At 41.7% G+C, this 10,855-nt stretch overlaps 1 protein-coding gene across 1 annotated transcript; it reads left to right on the top strand.

Moving 5' to 3' along the window:
* The first annotated feature begins 767 nt into the window (after nucleotides 1-767).
* LOC110501639 (helix-loop-helix protein 2-like) lies at nucleotides 768-3,802 on the top strand. Its single transcript, XM_021579340.2, has 2 exons — nucleotides 768-1,351; nucleotides 2,327-3,802. Exon 2 carries the CDS (start codon nucleotides 2,376-2,378, stop codon nucleotides 2,748-2,750), a length of 375 nt encoding a protein of 124 aa, XP_021435015.1. The 5' UTR covers nucleotides 768-1,351; nucleotides 2,327-2,375; the 3' UTR covers nucleotides 2,751-3,802.
* The last annotated feature ends 7,053 nt before the right edge of the window (nucleotides 3,803-10,855 follow it).

The raw sequence follows: 10,855 nt of genomic DNA, 5'->3' as shown, positions 1-10,855 counted from the left end.
AAGAAGGGGCATATTTTACATGTAATATGGTAGCATTAGCTTAATATCATGATATTTGGGTAATTGGTCCAAGTAAAAGAGTAACCTCTATTGAGCTTGCTATTGACCTGTTTATGTCTCTCATTGGTTATACAGTATAACATGTGACTTCCAATATACCCTCCATCGCTTCTCTGCCTCACCCTCCCAACCTTGTGGCTTTATTAGCTCCCCAGGCCAATTACAGTGACAGTGATAGCTAAGCAGGTGTTATGCTGTAGTTTTACAGTGATATAGCCCTATATTCTCTCCCCTTTTACTGCTCCCAGATCGTCTATAAGCTTATTGAACTGTTAAACATCAATTTCTCATCACCATGACCAGGTCCACCAAGGTGCTGGGTTGCCTGGGAACCGTATACCTTGTTATTTACTCAATAATAAAGGTGCTTGTGAAGCAGGCTGCTGTGGTGGTCATCTTTGTGTGTGACTGGATGGTGGAACAAGATAGCATGTGTTTCAGTTAGATTCAGTGATGGAGGTTATTTGTGTTTTGGAGATGACATATCCATACAAAAACCATTACCGGAACAATTGGTAATCATTGCATCAATCAATTGATTAAGATATATGTTATGTGTGGTGTCACTGATGAACATCGTGATCATCTCACTAGCACCTTTACCCAATACGATATGTCACCATTAGTGTCTATATATTATCGCAGGGGAGAGGAGGAGGAGGAGGGAGGGTGAAAGAACAACGAGGCAGACAATACCATTCCTCATGTATTCCTCATGCTGCAGTCACTCCCCGCGAGGCTTTATTATGGGTTCGGCTCTTCTTATCTCTCACACAATCTGGCACGCACAAGAGAGTCAGCACGCGCGAAGGTGAGACACGAGCAGGCGGAAGGATTCCCTGTAATCGTTCCCCTCACAGAAGAATGGTCCCTGGCATGCAGTTTACTAAAGCCCATCATAATATCACGGAAAAACAAGGCGGACTAAAGGAGTCACTCTCTCCACGAGCGCACCCTCTCCTCACAACAACCTCATTTGTTTTCTTCAGCGGAGGTCAAGAGACAACACTTAAGAAAATCTGTCCTCAAACAATCAAGTGATGCTCAAATGAAAAAAACGAAAGTACGACAACAGAAACACCTGTCGTCCGCTTATAATTAGTTAATGGACACGTAAAATCGTTTTGAATAGACTAACATCTAATTTGAAGTTGGTCTCACCTATAATCAAATACATGTTGATGAGAAGGGTTGGAGATGTGTGACCGTGGGTGACACCAACGAGAGTTTTTACAGTGGAAATAACTCCTCAGGGGTGCACCCTTGGATAAAGTTGAGCAAATTAAAATTGGTGAGTCGAAACATTCCTCAAAGTGAAACTAATAACTGATTTATGCTGGCTGGTTTTAAAGCATATCTTTTCTTCTTTTTATAAGTGGCATTTATTTTATTATAGAAATAGTTACAGTGGTTTATGATCATTTACGTTATCCCCTCTAAACGTTACATGATGAGGCGGCAGGTAGTCTAGTGGTTAGAGCGTTGGGCCAGTGCACAACAGGTTGCTGGATCGAATCCCCGAACCGATATTTTAAAACAAAAATCTGTCCTTCTGCCCCTGAACAAGGCAGTTCAAGGCAGTCATTGTAAATAAGAATTTGTTCTTAACTGAATTGCCTAGTTAAATAAAGGTAAACTTATTTTAATGAATCACGGTTCCTTTATATGACCCAACATATAAAGGATATCCCGTTTGTGTCTCTGCGTGTTTCAAACGCGCGTCATTCAACCATACAGCGGGTGAATCGTCTGCAAGACAGATGGCCAGCTGCTCACGTGAATCCAGAGCTCTCCCAATAATTAATTTCAATTAAGTCAGATGATGATTTAATGTCTGCTGTGCTCGGTGGTCTCTGTTCGCAGCTATAGGATTAAATGAAATTCAGCCTGTGGAAATTTGATTCGATAAAATGGGCAGATGAAGATGAGACCGTTTTAAAAGGGTCAAGACTAGACAGAATTGCAAAACTTTATGAATAGTAATAAGCTATTTTCGAAAGATCTTTTTAAGGGCTTTTTAATAATACAGATACTCCACATTGTATCAACAGGGAAATAAGCACCTACATCAGACCATAACAAGCATAGACGAAAGTGATTTGTTAGAATCAGCACAAAGGACAGCGCACAACAGGCTTGCGAACATGCGCATCTTGCAAAAATATTCTCTCCGTTTTTAAAAATCGAAAATCGAATTGTCCATAGAAACTTAACATATTCTCTCACATATACTTTGTTATAAGACTAAATTCTATTTTTCCCACAGGGGTTGAACCTTTGATCTGAAAACAGACCACAAAACAGACGGCCTGAAGATGATGCTGAGTCCTGACCAGCCAGACGTTGACCTGCCCTGGGGGCAGCCCGACACAGAGACCCTGCTGAACAGCATCAAGATGGAGTGCGCCCCCCTGCCCGCGGAGCCCGCAGAGGGCGAAGGCAAGGCGCGCTCTCTGTCCATTCCTTCCCTCAGCAGGGAGGAGAAGAGGAGGCGGAGGCGCGCTACAGCCAAGTACCGGTCCGCGCACGCAACAAGAGAGCGCATTCGCGTCGAGGCTTTCAACGTTGGGTTCGCCGAGTTGAGGAAGCTTCTCCCGACACTTCCGCCAGACAAGAAGCTGTCCAAGATTGAGATCCTCCGGCTCGCAATCTGCTACATCACCTACCTCAACCATGTGCTGGATGTGTAGGTCATCAGTCAAGGATGGACACCGTCAGTGAAGGAGAGAAGAAGACTGAAGATGGAGACTGGGTAGGGTGGACTGCATACGAATGCTTGATAGACATTGTTGACACATATCTGGCCTGGGAGCACTGCTGTGCCTGTAGTGTGTGCCCAAGTGCCCTGTGTGCTGCCACTCTAGGCCAGAGTCACACAGTAAAACAGGACCTAATGTCCTTCTCTTTCTCAGTGTTGTGAAGGAAAGAAACTGCTGCCCCACTGGACTTACCCACAGACTTACCCAATTGAATCCAAATTTGCAGTGTCAGAAAACGCAATAATGTCGGGTGATCCTACTTCTTATAGGTTTATTAGCCTAGTATTGAAAAGCTGTCCTGTTAGCCAATACTTACCATGGCGAAACTTCTCTCCGGACAGGGCTGATTTAAAGGATCTGTAGCTGTAGAGATTCGCTGAAATCAGTGATGAAGTTCAAAGTAGAATATAAGTGCCACTTATTTACAGATATGATATGTTGTATATTATATTCGTTATTTGTTTTTGTATTAGGCTTAGTAAGTTACGTATTTATCAATTCATGTTTACATTGTAATGTCTTATGTCTGGTGTTTGCACATACATATTTATTTGTAATATATATAACAATTATTTATACTCTGACAACAGAACAAATACTGTTGCTCTTTATTGCACTTTTTAATCGGATTTTATCTATTAAAGATTTCCCAAAATGTTTTTGAAATCCCTGTTAAATCCAGAGGTTGCAAGTGAGATTGCAGTGTTTTGTTTGGTAGGGTGAGACACAGTTTCAGCTTTAGGCCTACAATTTCATTATTAGCTTTTTCGATTGTCCAGAAGTTTGTTGGTTTCATGTTCAGCTTTTAAGGACAATAACATTTTTTTTCTGTGACAAACTCCATAGTTTACTTTAGCCAATACGTGCTTTCCAAAGATTGCTTAACATTTCAGGGTGTCCTTTTGTAGTATGCCATATATAACACACCTAAACAGCTTTTGTTAATAAATTAATAAATTGTTAATACATTTTTTTATCTTAAATGTTTGTTGTTGTATGGACATTCTGGCAAACGTTCAGGTGGAAATTCGACTAAAACATTTCTAAACTAAAGATATCTGTGACGCCAGGCTACTTCATCATTTCCCCAGATTGGAGAGGCGAGGTCTGTGCCAGTATCTGAGCTGGGGATTCGCTCTGCAGCGGGAGGACAGACGCTCTCCCCACGGAAGGGGCAGGTGTTCCTGCAGACGAGCAGAGACAACCGCATTACAGCCCATCCGTCTGACAAATCCCCCGGGACGGGAGCGGGCGCGGGTGCACACACACACACATACACATACATTTAGGGAGAGGTGACATGGGAATCATGGACAAACGAAAAAAGCATCATATTGGCTGGACAAAGAGAGCTTATTCGATGGATAAATAATACGGACAATAATTGTAGGCTGTAGGCCTAATATTATTTGGATAGCCCATTGATAAATAATGCAACATAAAGCAGCACAGCAAATGCTACATGAAAAACATTAAATATTTATAAACAAACAAGATTTTCTACATGGAAATTCATGTCAGTTTTGTGAATACAGAAAAAGCATGTTGTGGGTCTAATTCGTAAAACAAAACAAAACCTATTGAAACAAAGCTAATACTTTGTTCAAGCTAATTATTTACAATGAAATAATCTATGAAAAAATATGCCTCAAGTAAATTTGGAGAGCTAAAAAGCTTGCATCAACTAAAGCCACATAGCAAAATTATAAGAAGGATAAAATGAAGGAAATGTCACATAGGGGAAAGTGGATTAAGTTGTGCCAAAGGGTTGGTTGAGCCGTTACAAAGGTTATACATCAGTAGGAGTCTCTATAAGCTACAATATGAGGTCCTAAACCTAGCAGAAAGTGCAGCCTTGTAGCTGTGTGGGCTAATATAGTCAAAATGGTGGCTTTGGTGTAAATTGTGAAATTTGGCCAGGTGCAAGTTGAGGAAATGGTTAATCAATGTACCCCATAATGATGACACTTTGTCAGTTTTATGCACAGTACTTTGAATACACCACACATTTGTGTGCTTAGTCAAGTTCAAATGATGACAAATGCCTCCCTGGGTCTCCGGAGTGGCACAGAGGTCTAAGGCACTCTAGCGCAGTGCTAGAGGTTTCACTACAGACCCAGGTTCGACCCCGGGCTGTAATCCAACCGACTGTGATCTGGAGTCCCATAGGGCAGCACACAATTGGCCCAGCGTTCTCCAGGTTAGGGGAGGGTTTGATTGGGGGGCTTTACTTGGGTCATCGCACTCTAGCGACTCCTTGTGGCGGTTGGGTTTGCCTCCCTCTAGGACAGAATTGAAATGTTTTCTTTCCAATGTGTTAGAAATGTGTCCCTATATGCCTACCCTGTCTCTATGTTCATCTACCCTAAACCTGGGGTAAATTGTGCCAAGAGACCACTTTCTTTTGGATAAGCTAAGTTTTCAAACTGTTATGTTTACATGAATTCTGAATATTTCCAGGGATACACAACATCCTGAAATATATGTACAGTGCCTTCAGGAAGTATTCATACCCCATAACCCAACATGTTGTTGTGCTACAGCCTGAATTCAAAATGGATTAAACATATTTATTTCTCACCCATCTACACACAATACCCTATAATGATCAAGGGAAAACATGTTTTTATACATTTTTGCAAATTGACATAGGTATTCACACCACTGAGTCAATACATGTTAGAATCACCTTTGGCAGAGATTACAGCTGTGAGTTTTCTGTGTAAATCTAAGAGTTTTGCACACCTGGATTGTACAATATTTGTCCATTATTCTTTTCAAAATTCTTCAAGCTTTGTCAAATTAGTTGTTGATCATTGCTAGACAACCATTTTCAGGTCTTGCCATAGATTATATACATATAACTCAGCCACTCAGGAACATTTACTGTCTTCTTGGTAAGAAACTCCAGTGAAGATTTGGCCTTGTGTTTTAGGTTATTGTTCTGCTGAAAGGCAAATTAATCTCCCAGTGTCTAGTGGAAAGCAGACTGAACCAGATTTTCTTCTTGGATTTTCCCTGTGCTTATCTCCCTTCCATTTGTTTTTTATCCTGAAAAACTCCCCAGTCTTTAACGACTACAAGCAAACCCATAACATGATGCAGCCACCACCATTCTTGGTAATATGGAGAGTTGTACTCAGTAATGTATTTCATTACATTTGCCCAAACATAACACTTTGTATTCAGGACAAAAAGTTAATTGATTTGCCAAATAGTTTGCAGAATTACTTTAGTGACTTGTTGCAAACAGGATACATGTTTTGGAATATTTTTTATTCTGTACATGCTTCCTTCTTTTCACTTTGTCAATTAGGTTAGTATTGTGGAGTAACTACAATGTTGTTATCCTTCTTCAGTTTTCTCCTATCATAGCCATTAACCTCTGTAACTGTTTTAAAGTCACCATTGGTAAAATCCCTGAGCGGTTTCCTTCCTCTCCGTTAACTGGGTTAGGAAGGTCACCTGTATCTCTTTAGTTACTGGGTGTATTGATATACCAACCAAAGTGCAATTAATAACTTCACCATGCTAAAAGGGATATTCAATGTCTGCTTTTTTATTTTTATCCATCGACCAACAGGTGCCCTACTTTGCGAGGCATTGGAAACCCTTCCTGATCTTTGTGGTTGTATCTGTATTTGAAGTTCCCTGCTCGACTGAGGGACCTTACAGATAATTGTATGTGTGAGGTACAGAGATGAGGTAGTCATTAAAAAATCATGTTTGACACTATTATCGCACACAGAGTTCATGCAACTTACTATATTACTTGTTAAGCACATTTTTACCCCTGAACTTGCCATAACAAAGAGGTTGAATACTTATTGACTTAAGACATTTCAGGTTTTCATTTTTAATACATTTGTAAAAAAAATAATACTAATAATAATTAAGAACATTATTCCACTTTGACATTATTAGTATTGTGTGTAGGCCAGTGACTAAAAAAATCTCTCTCACTCGGCCCTAGGGGGGATGGGGTATTGTCTGTGGCCACTCCAGCAGCAGGGGCTTGGGCGAGAGCTGGGCCTGAGCTGGCCTATAGGCCCTTTGTCTCCACACACAGATGGGCCGTAAGAATCCCACAAGCTTCGAGGTGGGGGGACAGAGAGTAGAGAAAAAATTATGTTTGACTCTGGAGCAATTACACCCTTAACCACTCGGCTACCTATTTATGTGTGTTTTTGTATCCTATATACAAAAACACACATAAATAGGTAGCCGAGTGGTTAAGGGTGTAATTGCTCCAGGGTCAATGTCAATAATGGCTGATCCCTGGTTGTGACCCCACTCTCCAAAGGTGTCTCGGGGGGGAGTTGGCATATGAAAAAAACACATTTCCAATTCACATGCATATAATAAAAATGTGTACATGTGTGAAATAGGACAACAGTACCAACCTAAAAAATATAGAAACACACACACACACAGAGAGAATCAATGCCAATGGGTGTGAAATAATTCTGTGTTGCAAGGCTGCCCTCTGTTGGTCTATAATACTATAGACTGTTGTAGAAATAAGCATGTCAATGATCAGCAGCCCTTCAAATGTGAGTGCATTAAAAAGATGGGAACACACACAAACAAACTGAGGAAGGAGAGTCTGGCCATTCTCAATGTAGATATTTAGCCACAGCTACTCCTTTAATATTCACATATCTGAAAGAATTGGACAGGTAAAAACAGGCTATCCTTTCACACTTACTGCAAACAGTAAGGATTTAGTTTAATAAGACGAGTGGCTAGGGACAGTAATGACACAACGCTTCTGGGGGTCCTTATCTATTATACAGCAGAGTGTAGCCCAGACTACAGTGTCATGGGCTACACAGCTGACTGAATTTGACTTGTGTGTATGTGCAGGCAAACACAACTGCAGGGGTTCCAGGATTATTTCCAGCAACATTGCAAACTGTTTAAGAGACTGACGGACAGAGTCTGGTAGTGCTCTAGTCCTCCCTGTCAGACTGACGGACAGAGTCTGGAAGTGCTCTAGTCCTCCCTGTCAGACTGAGGGACAGGGTCTGGAAGTGCTCTAGTCCTCCCTGTCAGACTGAGGGACAGGGTCTGGTAGTGCTCTAGTCCTCCCTGTCAGACTGAGGGACAGGGTCTGGTAGTGCTCTAGTCCTCCCTGTCAGACTGAGGGACAGGGTCTGGTAGTACTCTAGTCCTCCCTGTCAGACTGAGGGACAGGGTCTTGTAGTGCTCTAGTCCTCCCTGTCAGACTGAGGGACAGGGTCTGGTAGTGCTCTAGTCCTCCCTGTCAGACTGAGGGACAGGGTCTAGTAGTGCTCTAGTCCTCCCTGTCAGACTGAGGGACAGGGTCTTGTAGTGCTCCAGTCCTCCCTGTCAGACTGAGGGACAGGGTCTTGTAGTGCTCCAGTTCTCCCTGTCAGACTGAGAGACAGGGTCTGGTAGTGCTCTAGTCCTCCGTGTCAGACTGAGGGACAGCGTCTGGTAGTGCTCTAGTCCTCCCTGTCAGACTGAAGGACAGAGTCTGGTAGTGCTCTAGTCCTCCCTGTCAGACTGGGGCGGCAGGGTGGCCTAGTGGTTAGAGCGTTGGACTAGTAACCGGAAGGTTGCGAGTTCAAACCCCCGAGCTGACAAGGTACAAATCTGTCATTCTGCCCCCGAACTAGGCCGTCATTGAAAATAAGAATTTGTTCTTAACTGACTTGCCTGGTTAAATAAAGATAAAATAAAAAAAAGACTGAGGGACAGGGTCTGGTAGTGCTCCAGGTCTCCCTGTCAGAATAAGCAACAGAGGAATTGGAAACCATTTAAACTCCTGTAGAAGTGGCACTATGGTTATTGTGATGTTCCTTCTAGTGAGTTTACACAAACTGCAATCTCCTACCATTCTGATAGATTGGAGAACATGGTTGTAACGTTAATAATTTGGTTGAATCACAAATAAAACCTTTCTTGTGAATGACCTCATTACTGAGCTCATTGAATTTATGAATCTGTTGAGCTCTATGGACTTTATTCAACATGTTAATGGGTGCACCCATAACCACAGCTATACTCTGGACCTGGTTATTACCAAGGGACTTTCTATTGACATATCCTCCATTGTTGATGTTGTGTGTTTTTTACTAGCTTGTAGCCCATAGCACATGGTAATACTGAACACGTTATTAAGAAATGCTATCTTACCTCTGAAGTTGCTACAGATTGTATTGAGTGTATGAACAATACTCATTCACCTATTCTGCCTTCCTCTTGTGATGATTTAGTTGACAACTTTAATAGCAAATTAAGGACAACCATTGATACCATAGCTCCAGTAAAGGTTGAAAAAAGCCACATCCAAACAGAGAGCCCCTTGGATGAGTGAGGAAACTAATCAATTCAAGAGAAATTGCAGAAAGGGAGTGTAGAAAGTCAAAGTTGCAGGTCCATTATGATATTCTCAGAGAGCAACTTGGCATATATAAGGCAATTAGAAATGCCAGATGGGCTCATTTTTAATCACTAATGACTGTGTGTTTTTTACTAGCTTGTAGCCCATAGCACATGGTAATACTGAACACGTTATTAAGAAATGCTATCTTACCTCTGAAGTTGCTACAGATTGTATTGAGTGTATGAACAATACTCATTCACCTATTCTGCCTTCCTCTTGTGATGATTTAGTTGACAACTTTAATAGCAAATTAAGGACAACCATTGATACCATAGCTCCAGTAAAGGTTGAAAAAAGCCACATCCAAACAGAGAGCCCCTTGGATGAGTGAGGAAACTAATCAATTCAAGAGAAATTGCAGAAAGGGAGTGTAGAAAGTCAAAGTTGCAGGTCCATTATGATATTCTCAGAGAGCAACTTGGCATATATAAGGCAATTAGAAATGCCAGATGGGCTCATTTTTAATCACTAATGATCAGAATCATTCGAGAGTGCTCTTCTCAGCCATTGATGGCCTGATAAATCCTAAATGTGAATTTTCCTCCACATCTAAATGTGATGAGTTTGCAGTAAATTTCAGAGATAAGATAATTAACATTAGGCTCAGTCAAGCAAGACCTGATGAGAAGTTTTATGATATGTGCCCTAGCCTAACACGCAAAGGCACTATGGATTTATTTTCCCTGGTTGACACAGCGATGCTCAGGAATGTGATATCACAAATTAAGCATTCTACCTTCCTTCTCGATCCTATACCCACCACCTCCTTCAAAACAGTTTTTAATTGCAGATCTGACGAAGTGCAAGCTATTGTTAATCACTCCCTGTTCACAGGCACAGGGCCACAGTGTCTCCCGACCCCTCCTGTCTCAGCCTCCAGTATTTATGCTGCAATAGTTTATGTGTAGGGGGGGCTAGTGTCAGTCTGTTATATCTGAGGTATTCCTCCTGTCTTATCCAGTGTCCTGTGTGAATTTAAGTATGCTCCCTCGAATTCTCTCTCTCTCCTTTTCTCTCTTTCTCTCTCTCTTCTCTCTGAGGACCTGAGCCCTGGTACCATGCCTCAGGACTCAGGACTGATGACTCCTTGCTGTCCCCAGTCCACCTAGTCATGCTGCTGCTCCAGTTTCAACTGTTCTGCCTGTGGCTATGGAACCCTGACCTGTTCACTGGACGTGCTACCTTGTCCCGGACCTGTTTTGGACTCTCTCTCTACTGCACCTGTTGTTTCTAACTATGAATGATAGGCTATGAAATGCCAACTGACATTTACTCCTGAGGTGCTGACCTGTTGCACCCTCTACAACCACTGTGATTATTATTATCTGACCCTGTTGGTCATCTATGAACGTTTGAACATCTTGGCCATGTTCTGTTATAATCTGTTATAATAATCTTGAGTCCGGTACTGTTCAGTATATACAGTGCCTTGCGAAAGTATTCGGCCCCCTTGAACTTTGCGACCTTTTGCCACATTTCAGGCTTCAAACATAAAGATATAAAACTGTATTTTTTTGTGAAGAATCAACAACAAGTGGGACACAATCATGAAGTGGAACGACATTTATTGGATATTTCAAACTTTTTTAACAAATCAAAAACTGAAAAATTGGGCGTGCAAAAT

The sequence above is a fragment of the Oncorhynchus mykiss genome, chromosome 22 (genome assembly GCF_013265735.2).
Source record: "Oncorhynchus mykiss isolate Arlee chromosome 22, USDA_OmykA_1.1, whole genome shotgun sequence".
Classification (NCBI taxonomy): Eukaryota; Metazoa; Chordata; class Actinopteri; order Salmoniformes; family Salmonidae; genus Oncorhynchus; species Oncorhynchus mykiss.
This window is presented reverse-complemented; position numbering and strand designations above follow the sequence as displayed.